Here is a 20965-nt window from a genome sequence, read left to right on the forward strand (position 1 = left end):
TGGCTATGGTGATTGCTTCAGAGATGGATATGTGACACAACTTAGATCAATCAGAATTCTCCCCAGCACTTGGGAACTAGAGATTCTGTCTTTGTTCTGGGCTTGTTAAGCTTTTAGGATCTTGGACTGCTTGAGCCCATTTTGTCCACCAGAATTGAGAGAGACTTTCTGAAGGACTGAGAGAGAGAAATACAGCCGTAATGAGATTATTTGAACTGCTGGATTGAGACATGCCTGAAGCCTGCATGATTGTCTCTGGATTTTTCAATTACATAAGACAATAAATTCCTTTTTTAGCTTATGCTGGCTTGAATTGGGTTTCTGTCCCTTGCTACTTCAACACTCTTGATAAATACAATAGTTATTGTATTGCTGTATTAGTCAAGGTTCTCTGGAGAAACAGAACCAATAGAAGAGAGAGAGAGAGATTTATTATAAAGAACTGGCGCTGGCTCATGACTCACGTGATTATGGAGGCTGAGATGTCCCACCATCCGCCATCTGCAAGGTGGAGACTCAGGAAAGCTGGTAGGGTAGTTCCCATTGAAGTCCAAAGGCCTGAGAACCAAGAGAAGTGATGATGTAGGTTCTAGTCCCAGTCTGAAGCCCTGAGAGGCAGAGAGCCACGTAAATCCCAGCCCCAAAGCAGGAAAAGACCAATGTCTCAGCTCAAATAGTCACGCAGAGAGAGCAAATTTTCCCTTCTCTTTTTTTGTTCTATTCGGACCCTCACCAGATTGGATGAGGCCCACCCACATGGAGGAGGGCAATCTGCTTTATTCAGTTTTCTGATTCAAAAGCTACTAAGTCACTAAGTTTTGGGGTAATTTGTAATGTGCCAACAGATAATGAATAAAGGTTTAGGATCAAGATTGAGATTATTAAAATTATCTGAGATATTTAGACCCAGATTGCTTCTCTCTCTTTTACTAGCGTTTTGTTCATGGCCATGCCTGTTCCCGGGATCTTTATTTGGAACAGTGTCTGGGCTAGAGAAATTTTTTGGAAAGGCATGTGGGTAGTATCTTTTCTGAACTCTTGCATGCTAGATTTTTTTCCTGTTTCACTTGCATGTAAATGGGCCACAATCTTTCCCACTAAAAATCTTACGTGTTTCTCTGATATTTCCATGATGTCTAAATCTTAGAAATCTGCTGACAACCTAACTTGTACGTAACCTGGTTTTTCTGCCTGGGTTCTTAGAGGAATGTTTTCTGTATGTTTGAAGTTTTGAAAAGTTTCCCCAGGCTATATACAGATTATGGAGCTTTTTTCATTAATTTTTGCCAGATCATCAAGGAACCATTTTATTTCACGGATTCAAATATTTCTTCTGTTGGCGATGATTTCTTCTGTTATTCTCTCGACTCTTTCTTCTCTCTTCTCTTCTTCTGGATATCCAATACATACACATTTCTCCCTTGAATCTCTTTGTCAGTCTGCTTATCTTTTTTTCTCTTTATCTTTTCTTTCTGAGCTTTATGACCTTTTTTTAAAGCATTTTTTAAGGATCAGAAGATTTTATTTTTTCCTTTTTCCCCCCAAAGCCTCCTGGTACATAGTTGTGTATTTTTAGTTGTGGGTCCTTCTAGTTGTGGCATGTGGGACGCTGCCTCAGCATGGCCTGACGAGTGGTGCCATGTCCGCGCCCAGGATTCGAACCGGCGAAACCCTGGGCCACCGAAGCAGAGCACACAAACTTTAACCACTCGGTCACGGGGCCGGCCCTGAACTTTATGGCTTTTTAATCTGTTCTTCAGATTCACTCACTTGATTTTACACAGCATCAAATCTTTTGTCAACTGTCTTTACGGCCTTTTAAAACTCCCTAGATAATATTTGCCATCTTTAGAATAGTTTTATGTACTAGGGTTATTTTCTTGTTAAGAATTGTTTGAGAGATTCAAAAGCCTCTAACCTTAAGACTATAAATTAGCTAATTTTTTCCCTTAAATTTTGTTCTCTGGGATCTCAGGGTGATTTATCCAGGGACACTTGCTCTAACCCTTCATAGCAGCATCCTTTGACGTGTTAGATCCCCAGATGTGTCCAGCCAATATTCTCTATTTACTCATTCTTCGGGAAGGAGGCCCGTGTTTGTCCAACAGTGGGCGTTAAGATGCGTTAAACTGTTTAAATATTTTGGTCCAGGCAAAGAAAGAAGGGAAGAGTGTATACTTACTGCACCTTTTCTTGCCCTGTGAAAGAGTCAGCAACCTGTAGAGACGGGGAGGGAGCTGCAGCCCAGGGCAGCTGCACCAGAGGGTTTCACCTTTGTGCCAAATGGCTTCTGTTATGTTCATGTCTGTTGTCACAGGTAGATTTAACTGGAGCAAAGACACCTTGTTTAATAAGCCCAACTGGCCTTACTAGGGGCCGTGCTAGGGGACGCCCTTGTTTAATCCAGCATACCTCTGGGACTGGAGAGACACGGCTGGACACTCTAGCAGAATCAGGTTTCGTTTCCCCTGCCCCCGTTGCCCCCAATCCCCACAGACTGCACCGCTGGAGTCCTCAGCTAGTGTCCTCAGAGCTAGCAGGGATCACAGACCCCTTTTGGTCCCTTCCCTCTCCTCCCTGAATGGGCTTTTCTCTTGCCTGGAATGAATCACTGCTTGCCATCGTTACTCTCAATCTGGTTTAAGCTCAGCGTATCTTGCAGAAAACCCTTAATGTCTCCGGCCCTGCCCTATAAGTGGCATCCTTCCCTACTTTGCCTCTGCGGGTGAGGTTTTTCCTCTCATGAGAATCCTCATTCTCCCTTTGCTTCATCCTCCTTCACTTGGCTGACCAAGCCATACCTCAGGCCTCAGCTTAAACCCCACTTCCTCCAGGCAGTGTTCCGGGAAGTCCCCCCAAGTAGACACCCTATGCTACGCTCTTAGAAATTCTTGTGTTCTGTCTATCATAGAACTCATCACCTGGAATTCCATCTCTGTTTGTTGATCTGTCTTCCCCTGTAGACTGTAGTCCACAGAGCGTGGGCAAGGCCCACTCATTCATTCAAAAAATATTTATGGAGAGCCAAGTACATATGAGGCACAGGGCTAGTGTTTTTGTCTCCTGCCCAGTGTCTGTCACAGCTTATTTAGTAACTATTTGCTGAAAGAATTAAAGGCCAGCTTCAAGGAACCAAACCCTAGACAGCGGCGGGTGATCAGAAAAGAATGTTGGAACACCGGTGGGCGGAGCTCGCTCCAGGGAGCAAGATAAGTTCTAGGGTAGAGGGGACTGAGTTCTCCTAACCTGGGCTGGTGGCCTGCGGCCGGTGGAAACTGCCTGACAGCAGCCGCCAGGAATTTGTTCTGCGGGGCCCAGGCAAGGAGCAAGCCAGGGCTGGGAGTTGGGCGGACCCTCTGATGTTGGACTAAGAAATCTCAGTGTGTCTGTGGCTAAATTCTCCACAGCTAGAACTCTGCACGGATGAGCCCGTGTGCTGGAGTGCAGTGAAGTGTCCAAGCCTGGGGACTTTGCAGTCAAAGAAATTCCCTTAAGTTCCCAGAGCCTCAGTGTCCTTTTCTGTAAAATGGGGATAAGATTAGTACCCATTTTGTAGGCCATTGTGAGGATTAAAAGAGAGCATGTGTGTAGCACATGCAGTGTCTGGTGTATAGTAAAAGTTTAATCGACATTAACGATTATTATTATCTAGGTTTGCTTTTATTATATGCAGCACATCTGGGGAACATAAAAGGAGCAAAGTTTTTGCCTGAGTGTGGAGGTGTATCTTCAGTTATCTCTTAGAGCCCCAGGAATGTGCCAGCCAATAGCACGTAAAAGGCCCCTTTCTAGGCCTGCACTTCTCCGACCTTTCTGTGGCTGGATTGTGGTGCAGAATGGCTGGGTCATCCCCAACATGCTGTGCATCCAGAGACAGGGCACAGGCTGCTGTTGCCCATGTGAGACGGTAAAAACCTCAGTGCTAGCTAAGCATACCTAAGCGCAGTCCACATCCTCAGATGAAGGGAGTTACCCATATATCACGGACAAAGCTAGATAAGAGAGCTATCCTGGGACCAAGTGGAGAGGAATGTAGGCCAAAGGAGGTTTGAAAGAGCCACTGATGATGACCTCTGTCCCCAAATTCAGATGTCTAAATTATGACTCTCGTCCAACGCATTGGAACAATTTCTGTCTAAGCCTGCCCGACGTTAAGGGCTTGGTGACTCCCTGGATTGGGGGTGAAGGCAGAACGACTTCCAGGCTTTTTGTCTGACTAATTGGGTAGACAGAGATGCCACCAGGTGACAATTCTGGAAGATGATCAGATTTGGAAGGGGAAGAGATTGTCCAGTTTTTTGGGTTTTTTTTTAAAGATTGGCACCTGAGCTAACAACTGTTGCCAACCTTCTTTTTTTTTTTTCCTGCTTTTTTCTCCCCAAATCCCCCCAGTACATAGTTATATATTTCAGTTGTGGGTTCTTCTAGTTGTGGCATGTGGGATGCCACCTCAACATGGCCTAATGAGCGGTGCCATGTCCACACCCAGGATGCAAACCCTGCGCCGCTGAAGCGGAATGGGTGAACTTAACCACTCGGTCATGGGTCTGGCCCCCTAGTTTTGAACGTAGAGACTTTTGAGGTGTTGGAAGGGTGTTGAGGTAGAAATGTCTAGAAGGCAATTGAAAATGTGGATCTGGAGCTCCCAAAGAGTTATATAAAGACATAGAATTAGAATTGAATATAAGTAGAGGACAGTGGCTACTGAGAGCAAGAACAGGTAGCCCAGAAATGCAGATTGAGAAGAGGACTAAGCAGAAAACCATGGAGACGAATTACCATTTGGAGAGGGAAAGTGGAGAAAGGGAAGCTGCAAAGAAGATGGGAAGGAAAAGATGTCAGAGAAGTAAGGGCAAAACCAGGGGCTAGATGTGATGCCCCCAGACATCTTAAGGAGAATTTTGATTCTCTGGAAATGCAATAGAATTTTAGAGACATGAAAACATACTCAGTCTCACTCATAATGGAAGAAGTGTACAATAAAACAACGAAGAGAGACCATTTTTTAAAAAAATCTACCGGATTGGCAAGAATGGAAAAGTTTTGCACCATGTTGGAGAGGATGTGGGGAAATAGGCACTGAAAAATAGTAAAGACACACACGCTTGGCCCGGTGAGCCCACTTCACGGATCTGTTGGATGGACGTGCTCAGACATCGTACAGAGAGGCTGGTCCAAGGATGGTCATTGCAGCACTATTTATTGTAGCAAAGGGTTGGAAACAACCTAACCTTCCATCCATGGGGGACTTGCCGAATAAATAACGGTACATCATCCGGTGAAATAGATGGGGTAGTTAAAACAAATAAGGGAGAGCAATAAGTGCTGATGTGGAACAAGCTAAGATATCTGAAATGAAAAAAGTCAGAAGCAGAACAGAGCAAGATGTGCCATCACTTACGTAAAAATGGATAAAAGTTTGGCGTTGGAGCCACACTGCCTTGGTTCAAATGCCAGCGCTCTCACCTCCCAGCTGGGTCACCAGGGGAAAGTGACCTGTGCCTCGGTTTCCTCAGCTGTCATCTTCACGGGCCTACCAGGGATACGAAGGAGATTCGGTTTTCCCTTTTGACTGTTTGAATTTTTTAAAACCATGGGCATGTGTTACCTTAATTTGTTTTAATTAAATATTTTAACCAAAGAAGATATATGAGTACCAAATATGCATATGAAAAGATGCTCAAATTCATCAGTCATTGGGGGAACGCGTATTAAAACTACAATAAGATACCACCTCACGCCTACTCACGTTGCCGAAATTATAAAGACTGACGATACGAAGTGCTGGTGAAGGTGTGGAGCGACTGGAACTCTTATTCATTGCTGGCGGGAATGTCACATGGTACAGAAACTTTGGGAGACAGATTGGCAGTTTCTTATGAAGTTAAACACACACCTACATAATGTCCCAGCAATTCTACTCAGAGGAATTTACCCAGGAGAAATGGAAAACATGCTCACAGAGAGACTCGCACTTGAATGTTCTTAACAGGTTTATTCAAAATAGTCAAAAACTGGAAAAGACCCAAAAGTCCGTCCACCTGGGAATGGATAAACCAACTATGGAACGTTCTTACATTGTAGTGAAAAGGAATGAATTACTGACACTCACAACAACATTGATGAATCTTAAAAGCGTTACACTAAGAGAAAGAATCCAGAAACAAAAACCCAAATATTACCTGATTCCTCTCGTATAAAATTTGAGAAAAGGCAAAACCACAATGATAAAAAGCAGATTAGCAGTTTCCAGGGACCGGGGCAGGGGAGGGGTTGATTGCAAAGAGGCACAAGAGAACTTTTTGAAGTGGTGGAAATATCCTATATTACAATTGTGGTGGTGGTTACACAACCATGTATGTTTGTCAAACTCAAATTGGGTACATAAAATTGTAAATTCTATAAACAGAGCTGGATTTTAAAAACACAGGCTCAGTCCACCAACTACACGTTTTTAAAGGATGGCCTGATCTATCATGTACAGTGACAAAGGGAAATCAAACAGGATGAAGACGGGAAGGGCCCATTTGGTTGAGTGCCATGTGGCAGACTTTGCTGGAGTGTCTTGGTGGGGAGGGATGAAATTGGATCCCACATTGTAAGGAGTCGAAGAGCCAATGGGGAGTGAAGAAGTGGAGGCAGAAATCTGAGGTCATCTTCCAAGAAATTCATCTGTACATAGATACTGAATAAACATGGCCCAGCCTCTTTGGTTACAAAAGAAATGGATTCAAATGCCACCACTGTGGCCTATCTGACTGGCACAGTCTGATAGCCTGGGTGGGCCTCGCTGTGGCGAAGTGGTGTATAATCTTTGTAGAAAGCAATTTGAAGTCAAAGGACACCGACACCCTCCTCCCCTAAAGTGTCTACTTTTTGACCTGGCCACTCCACTAGGAATTTATCCTGAGGAAATAATTGGACAACGAGGCAAAGGCAGAAGCATAAGGTGGTTAAATCAAAGTGTCGTTTATAACGTAAACCAGCAGAAACAACCTAAGTATCAAGTAATAGGGGATTGGCTAAAATAATGGTTTATTCATCCAAGAATTTGCTTTTGGCATTTAACATTTTTTGATCTACAAAATAATTTGGGAGAGGAAAGGATTGGGTGAGTGAGAAATGGAGATGGGTAATTTTTGCTAAATATCCCTTTCTACCTTTTGAATTTTGAACCATGTGGATCTATTACCTATCAAAAAGTGAAAATAGGAGCCAGCCCCGTGGCCGAGTGGTTGTGTTTGCACCCTCTGCTTTAGAGGCCTGGGTTCATGGGTTCAGATCCCAGGTGTGGACCTACTCCTCTCATCAGCCATGCTGTGGAGGCATCCCACATACAAAAGAGAGGAAGATTGGCACAGATGTTAGCTCAGGGCTGATCTTCCTCAAGCAAAAAAAAAAAAAGAGGAAGATTGGCAATGGATGTTAGCTCAGTGTGAATCTTCCTCACCAAAAAAAAAAAAAAAGAAGTGAAAATAAAAAAGTTTAATAAAATAAAAATTTATGATCTGGGGCTATATAATTACTAACATGGGAGGTCATTTATAATGTGGTATTTAATGGGAAGAGCTGATTCTGGGGCAGGGTAAGCATATTTCCATAAAAAATATATATTTATATGGGTCAAACATTGCAGGAGAAACAATAAAACATTAGCTGTGTTTGTGTCTGGATGGTGGTTTTGGTGACCATGATTTTTTTCTCTTTTTATATCTGTACTTTCTAACTTTTGAAAGAATGATGAATATAATGAAAAATATACATTTTTTGGATCTTAGTGGAAAAACTGGTGAAATCGAATAAAGTTTGTGGGTTAGTTCATAGGATTGTACCAATATCAATTTTTCAGGTTGGACAAATGGGCCCTGGTTCCGTAAGACGTGAACATTAGACATTGTGTTCTAATGAAGGGAGCCAGATGAAGGGTACACGGGAACTCTCTCCCATTTTTGTGACTCACCTATAAATCTAAAACGATTTCAAAATGCAAAGGCTTTTTAAAATGTTTACAAAACAAGTTTGCTGACGTCAAAGATCCCTTTTTAATTACAGCATTGTAGGACCTAGATAGACGTGATTTAAAAAAAGCTCGGTGGTGAGGGAGGAGGAAGACAGGATATGAGTAAAGAGGGAATTCAGGATGGGAGAGTTTTCGCAGGCGGAGAAGGGGCCAGGAGAGGGGCAGAGGTTGAACAAAGCATGAAAGGGTCCAACAACCGGGCTGAGGACAGCTGGTGGAGGAGGTGCCTCTTTCTCCAAGACTAGAGGGAGAAGAACGAAGAAAGAAGGATGTAACTGTGTAAAGTTTATTGGCAGAAGATTTATGCCAACCCACCTGGGTTTTCTCTGGAAGGTGGGGCCAGCTCACCCGCTGAAGGTGGGGGAATGGGGAAAGCGGATTGAGAAGGCCTGGAAGCCAAAATGAGTCATTCAACCAAATCACCATGAGCCAGCAGTATTTCCCAATTATCCCAGGAGATAAGAGTCATTTGGAACGTGTTAAAATCAGGAGTCCCTGGACCTCCAACCCACACCTACTCAATCAGAAATTCCAGGGGAGAAACTTGATAATCTTTTGTATTTAAAAAGTGCCCCAGGTGGTTCTTCCCTGGAGGGAAGCGGGAGGAACAGCGAGGTAAAGGATTGTAACCACTGGCTCCTCAAAGTGTGCTCTGAGGACCAGCAACGTTGGCCTCACCCGGGAGCTGGTTAGAACTGCTCACCTCACTCCAGATCTAGGAAATCAGCATGTGCATTTTAAACTCGATCCCTAAGTGAATCGTATGCACATGAAACTTTGAGAAGCATTATGCTAAGTAACCATAAACACGCACAATGGCATCAAAACATGATTGTCCCCAGTGGCGAGCCCAGTAGCAGGAAGAAGAAAATCCCATTTGGACTGAGCAGGGTTGGGAGGGTGGAAAGTTGAAGACGGGGTGGGGGGGGTTGAGATGTTTGAACATGGGTCAAGGATGGAAGGAAGACGAAAAGGGCTGATGAGCTGGGAGTCTAGGGAAGGCTGAGGGGTCTGGAGATTCTGATTGGGTCAAGAAGCAGGGCTGGAGGGAGTACAGAGTGGGCAAGGTGGCGGGGTGGGAGGTAGGTTTCCGTCCAAGGTGTAGCATTGGGAGTGGGCGGCTACAGAGGAATGGAGTAAAAGCTATTAGAGTGGAGGAACTCGAGGAATTGTGAGGTCTCCTGACTGAGGAGGTCGTTCACAGTTCAAGTTCAATTTGCTCAAGGTGAGGGTCTATGCTTGTTTGCTCAGCCACCATTCTTTGGGGATCCATGTGATTTGGGTGGAATTCACCCTTGTCAAGGACGGGTATGAGACACAGACATGGCTGACTAGAGTACTCCATTCTCCGGCCACAGCGATCGGTTCAGAGCTGGGCATGTAACCCAAGCAGGACCAATCACAATCCCTTGGTGAGCTTGGTCTACGAACGCTGGGAGAAGAAGGATCATGTTTTCTTTGACATGAATGAGCTGTCAAAGCAATAGGCTCAGGGGGGTGGTGGTGGATGTCAGAGGCCGTTTTCCCACTTTACGCAGAGAAGTGGTCTTGAGAATAAAGGCAAGGAGATGAGGGGGCTGGAGGAGAGGGATGGATGAAGCTCTGACAACTGACTGAACACCTGGGTCTGTCCATGCCTAAAACTGGATGCATCTACACGATTCACTGAAGTGAGTTCAACATTCCCCTACCCCATCCTTTGCCGAGCCAGTGTGAGCGGGGGTATCTGCTATGACTGGAAAAGCACTAATGTGAGAAGAAACAGGGCAGCGGGGGCTGACGTCTTCAGGGGATGTGGACAAGGGCCCTGGATGATAGTGGGTGAGGTGGGCAAGGACGAACGAGGGTGGTATGTCATAAGCCAGGAGACTCAAAGGAGGAGGCTGTGAGGAGTGGCATGGGAGTAGCAGAGAGGGTCCAGGGAACGTTAAGCCCACCTGGAGGAATGCCTGCAGATGAGGAAGCGGCCACCACCGAAAGCCTGATAGCACAGTGGGGTGAGCAGGACCAGAGACCAGGTCACTGACTGGGCCTGGCCCTAATTGGGCTAAACCCTCATCCTGACCACAGATGGACTCCTGACTCTGACTACAGGCTGGGCCCTCCTGTGGCCTGAGGTTGACCCTTGACTCAGGCCCCATGCCAAGCCCTGATCCTGTTCTTTTTCTCCCTTTGTTCTCAGACTCAGTGAAAAGCCTTTGGAGCAAGCTGGCTGGCTCAGGGCAACCATAGTCTCCCCTCATTTCTTGAGCTGCATCCATCACTCAGGAGGGCCTGGAACATTATTCCAAGATCTCACCTCTTGGACCAGAAACCCAAATCCAATGTTCTTTTTTTTTTTTTTTAAAGATTGGCACCTGAGCTAACAGCTGTTGCCAATCTTCTTTTTTTAATTTCCCTTTTCTTCTCCCCAGAGCCCCCCCAGCACATAGTTATATATCCTAGTTTTGAGTGCCTCTGCTTGTGCTATGTGGCACACCGCCTCAGCATGGCTTGATGAGCGGTGCCATGTCCGCACCCAGGATCCAAACTGGCGAAACCCCAGGCTGCCGAAGCAGAGCGCGTGAACTTAACCACTTGGCCATGGGGCCAGCCCCCCAAATTTCCATCTGGAGAACCAGCTAGTGACTTCCACAGTCCTCCTTTCTTTCCCAACATCTCTGCCCCGGGGGGGAGAAATGATGAGGACACCCCCTCAGCTCCTGAGGTTGTTCTGTAAGCCTGTCAGTTTCGGTGAACTGCCCATCAAGGGTCTGAAGGGTGGGCTGCCACTTGTCTGTTCCCTCCCCAGATCTGGGGCTCCCCAATGGTCCAGTGGGGCGATTTTTCAGGTGCCCAGCCTGAAGCCAGGAAGCTGAAGTCAGCAACAGCAGTTCCCAGGCCCACACAACTGCCTTAAGGACCTTTAGGAGTTGCAAAGCCGGAGTTGCCTTTTCTGTTTTTCTTTTAAATTGCAGACACAGCAGCTTTTTTATCAGTAAATCCCAGAGGACATTACCCTGTGGTCCTCACAGTTCTTTGTAGCCAGAACCTGCCTCGAGGCAGTGACAAGGGGAAAGTTGGAGTAGGTGGTTCTCTTCCAACCTCAGCCCATTCAGCTACCTGTAGGCCGCCTGGCTAACATCGGATCATGGTAAATACCCAATGTTATTGAAACAACAAAACCCAACTTCAGACAACTCTACTGAGGACCTTTTGTGGCCCAGGCCCTCAGCGAAGCACTTAGTATCCGCCTTATCTCATTTTATCCTCAAAAAAATCTTATGCAGGGGCCGGCCCGGTGGCACAGTGGTTAAGTGCACACGTTTCGCTTCGGCAGCCCGGGGTTCACCGGTTTGGATCCCGGGTGGGGAGAGGACACAGCTTGGCAAGCCATGCTGTGGTAGGTGTCCCACATATAAAGTAGAGGAAGATGGGCATGGATGTTAGCTCAGGGCCAGTCTTCCTCGGCAAAAAGAGGAGGATTGGTAGCAGATGTTAGCTCAGGGCTAATCTTCCTAAAAAAAAAAAATCTTGTGCAGTAGAAACTGTTACTAGCCCCCCTTTACAGATGAGGCAACTGAGGCACAGATTGGTTAAGTAACCTACCCAAAGTCACACAGCTGATAAGTGTTGGGACCTAGATTTGAACCAGGTCCCAAGACCACATAGTCTGACTTCAGAGCTTATTGGATAGGTAGTGAGCGGTAGGATGGACGGATGGATATGTGAATGGAAGGATGAGTGGATGAACAAAGCCGTGATGGATGCACGGGTGGCTGGAGGTATTCAAAGGGGCAGAAGTTTGTTCTGAGGTTGGGGGGGAACCAGGGACTGACTGGCCGTGGGAGCTTGGTGGGGACCATGGAAAGCCGGTCTCGCCACAGCTCTCTTTGCTTTTCTTCTCTTTCTCATGTTCTTCCTTGAATCCCTGCCATGTTGCTGGGTTGGGGCATCCTCCGAGCTTGACTGAGTTTCCCCACGTGTGAGAAGATAGCCCAGAGGATCTCACAAGGAAGGCTGGCCTGGCAGAACTATGGCTGGGCTTTGTTTCCTTCCCTGTGATTTTCTGAAATTTTTCCACTTTCTACAGCGTGTTGCAGGTTTCTCTTGTTTGCGCTGCGCTAGCATACATCCTTCCTTCTTGTGATAGCAGCCCCTGGGGGCTCTGGGGCGACCACTCCTTACCTCACTCTCTCCTTCAGTGGAGCTCTGGAGGCGGGGAGGCTGCTCCCTCAATGCGGGAATGAGGACACCATCCAGGCCTGGCCGATCACAGTGTTTCATCTCTTTGGCCGTAGTGATTGGTTGCAGAAAAGGTCAAGGATGCAAGTGTGTCCAGCGCAAGCCCATTAGATAATTTTGTTTGGGGAATAGTTGTAAGACAGAAGCTTTCTTTCTTCTGAGGGTGCTGAGAGATGGGACGCGTGTATGGGGCTTCCAGCATCCATCTCGACACTGTAGGGGGGAGTGCGTCTGAGAATATAGCTAACACGAAGGAAAGCACTGAGGAGAGATGGGAAGTGAGAGTTCTGATCTTATCATTTGAGTCTCTGGATCCAACCATACCTGAAGCTAGAGAAGCATTGCCAGTTATGTGAGCCAAAATTTCTTTCTTTTTTCTTAATCCAGTGTTAGATTTTTGGCACTTGCAGACAAGATTCCTAATGCAATATTTATTACTTTTGAATAAATACAAATACAAATTTGTATTTGTAATGATGTTATTAAAAAAAAAAGAACAGAAGACAACTGTCAGATTCCTGAGTACATGCAGTTAGTCAATAAACAGAACTGCCAAACTACAGAGTTTGTCAAACAAACACCTGCAGGTCTGGCCAGAGACGCGAGCAGACGTGGCTGGGAAGACTCCTCCGGGAGCGTTCCTGGAGCAGGGTGAAGGAGCATTTGAACAATCAGCTCTGTTTCACCTCTTCCTCCTGCTCCTTGCGGCTTCCAGCTGGACACAATGAGGCTCCTTCAGTCTGCAGCCGGCAATTAGAGCGCGTGTCTCAGGAATCCGGCCGGGCCGGGCCCCTTCTCCAGCCCGGGCTGGCTCAGCCTCGGAGACGAGGAGCGGGAACGGTTCCTCAGCCTGTTAGGAAGCAGCGGCGGCTGCATGGGTCAGCGCTGGGCTTGGCCGGGGGTCTTCCCAGGGCCCCCACCCTGGGGGACGTCTCACTGGCCATCTCCCGGGGCTGCCTCAGTGCAGAAGGGAGGATCAGAGCCAGAGCATCATTTGCCCCTTGGGGGCAGTTCCTGGAACACTGTGTTGCTTTTAGGATGCTGTTAACATCCGTGTGACACCTATGTTACTACCCACCGAGCACTTTCTTTTCTGAGATTTTTTAAATCGTGCAAAATCATGCACGATAGGGAAGTGCACAAAATACACATGTGGTTTAAACAAACAGAGAAGCGAACATGCGTGTCTGTACCCCACTCAAGAGGAGGAACAGAGCATTGCCAGCCAGTTCTTCGCAGGCCCTGGGTACCTCTGATCCCCTCCCTTCCCGCCCCCAGAGGTTTCTGCTGTCCTGACTTCTGTGATCAGTGCATCTTGCTTTTCTTTATACTTTCACTTATTTTTCTTTAAATCCACTCTTTTAATTCAAAAAAATTTATTTTTTTGATTTTTTTTTTATTGTAGTAAAATTCACGTAACATAAAATTAACCATTTTAAAGGATACAGTTCAATGGCATTTAGTACTTTCCCCTCTTTCTAGTTCCAAAACATTTCCGTCGCCCCCAAAGGAGACTTGTACCCGTTAGGCAGCCCCCCTCCATTCTCCCATCCCCCAGCCCCCCGCAATTAGTAATTACTAATCTACTTCATCTCTACGGATTTACATATTCAGAGTATTTCGTATAAATGGAATCGTACTGTATGTGGCCTTCTGTCACTGGCTTCTTTCATTTAGCATAATGGTTTTGAGGTTCCTCTGTGTTGTACATGTCAGCACTTCATTCCTGTTTATGGCTGAATAATATTCCACTGTCGAGACATTTATTCTAGAGGGAAACTGTTTCATTCCCGCTGGCTTTTCCCTCCACCTGGAACGTTCTTCTCCCAGATATATCTGCGTGAATGACTCCCTCAAGCTGTTCAGATAACGCCCTTGCAAGAAGGTCTCCCCTGACCACACAGTGAGACTGGCCTTTTGTCTGCCCCCGAGTTCCAAGTGCCCCTGGAAGTAGGTAATTAAGCACATGACTTGTTACATTGCCTCCGTGTCTGTGTCCCCCGGTAGGTATATGTTCCACGAGGGCAGGGAGCTTTGTCCGCTTCACTCTCAGACGCATGCCAGTTCCTCCGTCCCCAGCCTGCAGTGAGCACCTGTGGGGGCTGAATAACGGACCCCCGAGATATCCCTGTCCCAACCCCTGGCCGCTGTGGGTGTTACCGTCTACGGCACAAATAGAAACTTGGCAGACGTGATTAAGTTAAGGATCTCGAGATGGGAAGAACGTTCCGGAGTTTCTGGGTGGGCCCTAAATGTAATTACAAGCGTCCCGAGAGGGAGATTTGGCTGTGTTAGAAGAAGTCAGTGTGACAACTGAAGCAAGATGCTGGCGGGCTGGCTGCAAAGCCGGAGGAAGGGGCCAGAGCCACAGAGTGCAGCTCTGGGAGCCAGAGAAGGCAGGGGAACAGAATCTCCCCAGAGCCTCCGGAGGCAGCACAGCCTGCCCACACCTTGACTCTAGCCGGAGAAGACTCTGTGGAGCTCTGGCCTCCAGGACTGTAGAGAATAAATTCCTGCCGTTTCCAGCCACGAAGTTTGTGGTCATTCATTACAGCAGCCATAGGAAACTAACACAGTGCTCAATAAACGTTTGTTGAATGAATAAACACTTGTCGACCAGTGACTAAAGGAGACACCAGTATCGCTTACAGTAAGCAGAAGGCATCTGAGCAAACGAAGGCAGTGAAAATGCATGATGCTGAAATTCAGCTCTGTAGCTAGAGAGCCACAGGCCTGAGGCAGCTCACTCTTCCTTAGACAAGAGAGTTGGGCACGTGTAAGAGAGCGTGAAAAACCAATGAGCACCCAACGGTTGTCTTTACACATTGAAAAACAGAATGGCTTTCTGATTCTGTCAGTCAATCGCACCTAATGCTCCGATTCGCTGGGACAAGGGAGGGGGTCAAGGCAGATTTTACAGAGATGGTGACATCTGTGCCTGGTCTTGGAGGATGAACGGAGAAAGAGAGAGGGGGACATTGGGCATAGCAGCTAAGTTTGTGTGCCGCCTAAGTCACTGTAGGGTGAGCCCTGTAACTTGAGAAATGCAGCCGAGGTGGTGGGGAGCCACCCTGGCTGCTAAGCCAGAAAGTGCCGTGGCCCAGCCTGCCCTTTGGAGACACCCTCCGGGCACAGCCTGGAGTGAGGAGGGGCGGAGGGAGAGCTGGGAATCGGGGAGATCCGCGAGGAGCAGGGGAGCCTCGTGCTGCTTCTTCAGCCTTCTTCTCCTGCTCCAGCTGCTGCTGAAACACAGAGCCCCAGCGGTCCCCATCCTCATTCTCTCCTCTTCTTTGACCTGCTTTTCCTCCATGGTGACCTAACCCGTAGCCTGGATGACTCCCACGCGTCTCTCTCCAGCCCAGAGCTCGCTCCTGAGTTTTCAACCCCAGGAGAGGGTGGAGTCTTTATCCGACGTGTCCTCTTGGGGTGCAGGCTCATGAGAGACAAGTCGAGACTGAGGGGTCTGTGTCATCAGGGAGATGTTCCGTGGGCTGTGGGACACTTAGGTCTGGCACTCAGGGACCTGGGAGTGTACCCAGAGGAGCAGCAAGGGCAGTAGCTCAAATAGTTTGAGAAGAACAAGCTGTATCAAGGGCAAACATTCCCACGACCTACAAATGGGGTCATTGTCCCTTGGAGTGAGTAACGCCTGGCCACGGTGGCTGCTTAGCCCGGGGGTCTGGGGTTGAAGCAGCTCTCCTGCACCCTTGCCTCAGTCCTGGCTCCAGGGGGCCCTTTGGCTGAGCAGGCTGGACCTGAAGCCGGAGCGAACCAGAGGAAACTCCCTCAGGGCCAGGTGGACTTGGCCTCTGGGGAAAAGCTTCCATGAGAGCAGTTTGCACCACGGTTAAGCGCACAAGCTCTGGGGGCCGGCCTGGGCCTACCAGTTACTAGCTGTGGGACGACGAGGAGAACTCTGTGCCTCAGTTTCCTCATTTGCAAGAGTGCCCGAGCTGTGAGAATTCCACCAGCTGACGTGTGCGAAGTGCTTAGCAGAATCCCTAGCAAACAATACGTGCTCAATAAATATTAGCCATTATTATGATCGTTACGGTTTGATTGGCTCCATCAGCTTTTGCTAAGTGCTATCACTGCTCAGACCTGTCCCCGTGTGCAGACAGAGAGCTAAGACACAATTCCTGCTCTCAAAGAGCTCACTGTTTAATGAGAGAGACAGATGGATAAAAAATCATACCAGTAGGTGAAAAATGCTATAATGGAGGAAGCTCCCACTTCTTGGGGTGAGGGAAGGGCAGGGAAGACTTGACAGAGGTGGTGACACTTGTGCCTGGCAGAGGAGAGAGGGCAGCATTTGGCACTGCAGGCGCACAAGCCCGAGGCTGGGTACCAGGCGGCAGGGGACGGCTGGAGCCACGGGGTGTGCGCATCTGTGCTCGGGGTGCAATGGGTGGCTGTTGGCTCCAGATGCTCATGGTCTCAACTTTGGCAAAGCCAGCAGCGGCCTCAGCCTTGCTGGAAATGTTCCTGCCGGTGACATCATGCTGAGGCTGGTCACTTCTCGAATGAATCTGAGGGCACAGCCCCCACCCTCCTGCTGTGGGGGAGGAGGGAGCTCCTCTTTGGGCCATGCCCAGGCAGGCATCCACTCTGCACTCCCTGCCTGCACCGGCTGCAGCCACCCAAGCCCAGCATGGACAGGAGCCAGGCTTGCGCCCTCTGTAACCTGATGCTTGCCTGCATCAGCCCTAGTTTCTGAGCCCACTCCTTGGGGGAGCTCCAGCCAGCCTGGGGTCACAGTGACGTCCTCCGTGCTGGCTGTCAGGCCTCCTGGCAGCAGCCTGCCCCGTGAGGTCCAGAGGAATCACAACACGGGGCCAAGATGGCTATTGAAGCCATGAGTCTGGGGTGGGGTTGGACCAAATGTCCCTGGGCTCAGGCAGGTCCCCACAGCCCCTGCTCTTTCACCAAGACTCCTGCCTCCACTAGCAGCCATCCTTAGCGGGAAGCAGTCCTGAAATGCAGGCCTCTCCACACCTGCAGACAAAGGACTTCCTTGGGCCCTGCAGCCAGGGTGTTAATCCTCCCCCACTGCCCGCCCAAACTGACAGGAGCCTCACCCTAACAGGCAGAGAGGCTGATCGGACACAACATGATGAAGGGCTAGAGTGCACGGGCTCTGGAGTCAGACTGCCTGGGTTCGAATCCCAGCTCTGCAACTTCCTAGCTGTCTCACCCCGGGCGGGCGAGGAACCACCTTTCTATGTCTGGGTTTCTTCATCCAGACAATGGGACAATCATACCTACTTAACGTGCTAATCCAGGGGTCAGCAGGTTTTTCCTGTAAAGGGCTGGAGCGTAAACGTTTGAGGCTTCAGGGCCATAGGGTCTCTGTTGCAACTACTCCACTCTGCCTTGCAGTGAAAACGCGGCCATAGGTAATATGTAAACGCGTGGGCGTGACTGTGTACCAATAAAACTTTATTTATGGACACGGAAATTTGAATCTCATAGAATTTTCCTGAGTCACCAAATATTTTTCTTTTGATATTTTTAGCCATTTAAAAATGAAAAAAAAAAAAGCTCTTCTTAGCTCACGGGCAAAAGCAAGATTTGGCCCGCGGGCTGCAGTTTGCTGTCCCCCATGCTGATCTCTGTCCGTGCCTAGAGGCACCAGGACACGGTTCTGACATCGAACAACTGCTGTGTACTTGATACCCGTTAGCTATTCTCACGTCAGAAGCGTGAATACGGTGGTTGGCTCGCTGGTGAGGGGCAGACCATCGGTGGGGGTCTGCCTTGGAGAAAGAGCAGCTGAGGTAGCTTATTGGTAGCCAGTCCTCCAAGCCTTGGACTACCGCTGGACAGGAGTGTCCACAATGCCCTCTAACTGGCCCTTCTCTGCTTGGGTGAGGGGCCCAGGGCACTGGCTCAGCTGCTCAGAACATGGCCCCACCCTCACCCCCAAGTGAAGGCCTCTTGTCACACCTGCAGGCCTTCCGCAGTCGCCCCTCCCAGCTACACACTCCAAGGTCCTCGGGCCAGCTCCCTGCCTGCGGGCACACAGGAGACCTTGCCCCACTGTCAATGACTCAGGACAGTTTCTTCACAAACAGCTCCAGCTCCAGGCTGGTGCCTCCTCCTCTCTTTGGCAACAGGCAGTGGTTGTCCGTTCTCAGTACCTAAGGTCACATCCTTGGGCCCCAGCTCGGGCTGGGGGAGTAAGTGAAACCCCGGGTGGGGCTGTGCAGGAGTCGTTCTCTCTCCAGGTCTGGCGAAGAGCTCCGTCAGACTTCCCTCTGGCCTGAGCCCAGGCCGACCATTTCCTGGGCCCCATCTCTCTCTGCAGCAGATGTGCGAAGGGTTAGGCCCGCAGGATCTATCTCAATCTGGATGGTCCAACAAGTCCGCTGCACACGCCCAGGCCCATCTTGTTCAAGGCAGACTTTTAGTCAATGTCTTTGAAAGGCCCAGAGAGGGCGCAGAGGGTCCTCTCTGTGTCCAGGAGTTCTCAGCCCCTGACTAGTAGTCTTGGCTAGATCTTTCTTGCCCACCCTGCCTCAGAACTCAGCTGGCACCTGGGTGTCTGTGAGCTGGTTGGAGAAGGCCCTCTCCAAGCGCAAGGTATTGTATTTGGGGGGCGGTGTGCCGGGTACCTGGGTCCCTGGGGCTGGCGGGAGGTGCAAAGCGGAGGTGAAAGTGGGCAAGTCGTCGTCTATATCGAGAACTGGGTTGTCCTGGCCCTGAGGGCTGGGGGGAGCTTCGGGGCAGGGGGGCGCCTGCCTCTGGGCCCACCACTGCTTGGCTTTCTGCCACTGCTGGCGGGCAATGATAGAGAGGGAGTCGATGAAGAAGACTTCAACGATCTCAATGATGCAGACGATGGAGCAGCTCATCCACAGGCCTAGCTGGCCACCGAAGTTGGACAGAAGCATCTCGATCTGCAAGGGAGGCCAGACTACACCATCAGGAGGGAAGCCCCCAAGCTGGCCTCCTGCAGGCACCCCAATCCCCAAGGGAGCCACCAGCTAGCCCTCGCTCTGAACAGGCTTGCAGGAAGAAGCGGACAGGCTTCCTGTCGTCTCCTACTCTGCTTGCTCTGATCCAAGGCCTGGCTGGCCTACAGTAGCCCCACCAGCTCAGGCTGGACCCCCATGACCTCACTCTGCTCCCGGAGGCTAGGCAGATGGGCACATGTGCACACCAAGGACAGGTCCCAGGAAGAAGCCACTCACGCTGTTGGCAGGGTTCTCCATGATGGATCTCTGGTTCAGGTCTTTGTAGAAAATCAAGAGTTTGGCCAAGTCTGTCCTGCAGAAATTCCAACAGGTAGGGCCAAGGTGAGTCGGCACCTTTGCATTCTACAGATGACCAGCCCTTCAGTGTGGCTGTCTGCCTCCTGCCCAGCTGCCAGCACGGCCCAGGCTCTGAGCTCCATGGGGGCCTCAGAACCTGGCCCACGGGCCTCCTCTATATGCCAGAACACCTCTCCAGCCTGGGCCTGGACGCTCAAGCCGTTCATTCACTCAAAAACCATTTTCCAACCTCCAAACCAAGTGAGTCCACCCAGCTATACTCGCATAGCACTCTGTTCTTCGTTAAACTGTGACATTTGTGATTGTTTGATTGTAATCTCAAATACATGCAGGAGACGGGCAGGTCATGTAAATGAGTGAGGTAGGCTGAGTATACGGTAATAATCATAATAATCATAATAGCAGCTGGCATTTATTGGCAACACTTCCTGTGCTGCCAAACACTGTTCCAAGAATCTTACGTGAATTAACTAATTCCAACAACCCTACGAGGTAGGTATGTTTTAATCATAAACTTTACAGATGTGGGAACTAAGACACAGATCACTTAAGTAACTCGCTCTAGACTACGCAGCTCGTAACTGGCAGAGCCAGGGTTCAAACTTGGATGGCTCTGGCTTCCAAGTCCGTGCTCCTAACTGCTGTGCTAACCTGCCTCCTGAGAGGATGGTGCAAGCCAGAAAGCTCACGCTTACTCCAAAAGGGCGGCTACTCCTCAGCCGTTGGGTGCTATGCAGGAATGGAGGTTTGCTCCTGCCCTTACTTTTGATCTTTCGGAAACAACTGGAAACAATGGATGACTTTTGGGGAGCTAGATTTGGCCTGGGGGGGTCACCAGTTTGCAATACTCAGTTTAATAGTTTGCAATTTCTTGATCAAAGTCTATCTTTGGCACTAAGCTGTAAGCACCCGGGAGGCAGGGTCCACATGGTGCCCCCAGCACTTCACACAGCGACTGGAGCCTGGTGGATATTCAACAAATGCCGGAGGCCAGTCTGGCTCCCAGTGCGGCCAGGCCTGGTGCTGGGCACCAAGGAGATGGGGATGGTGCAGAGAGATGCGAGTTCACATGACAATTTCCCCACCCTCTGCCACCTTTGCCTCCATCGGCTGAGGCCCCTGAGCCCTGGCCTGCCTGATTTTTGCCAAAGGTCCCTTGGAAGTGAATTTCAATGTGGAAAATTCAACTGCAGTTACAAGCTGCAAAGCTCAGAGAAGCATTTTTCCAGCTAGGTCATGCTACACCACGGAGCCATGAAATAAATCTACTGGGCCATGAACAGTATCTTTTATGACGTGAAATAGAATAGAAAACATCAGATTGTATCCACAGAGATAATAAAAATTTTTATCAACCCATATGGGCACTAATCAATGAGAATCATGCTGTGACTAAGCAGAAGGGATGCGAACGATTGGTTTGGCGCTCCTCGTGTGTACCATCTGA

General features: G+C 49.0%; 1 protein-coding gene across 10 annotated transcripts in view; it reads right to left on the reverse strand.

Annotated features, from left to right (window-relative positions):
* Positions 1-17666: 17666 nt before the first annotated feature.
* SCNN1G (sodium channel epithelial 1 subunit gamma) overlaps positions 17667-20965 on the reverse strand; it is a 55561-nt gene continuing 52262 nt past the window's right edge. For all 10 annotated transcript variants that reach the window (XM_070232116.1, XM_070232114.1, XM_070232115.1 and 7 more), the window contains 2 exons: positions 19438-19513; positions 17667-19143 (listed from right to left, as the gene is read on the reverse strand). In XM_070232116.1, coding sequence (XP_070088217.1) covers positions 18763-19143; positions 19438-19513 — 457 coding nt within the window. In that variant the 3' untranslated portion in view covers positions 17667-18762. The remainder of the gene's footprint in view (positions 19144-19437; positions 19514-20965) is intronic.

This window comes from Equus caballus, chromosome 13 (genome assembly GCF_041296265.1).
Source record: "Equus caballus isolate H_3958 breed thoroughbred chromosome 13, TB-T2T, whole genome shotgun sequence".
NCBI lineage: Eukaryota > Metazoa > Chordata > Mammalia > Perissodactyla > Equidae > Equus > Equus caballus.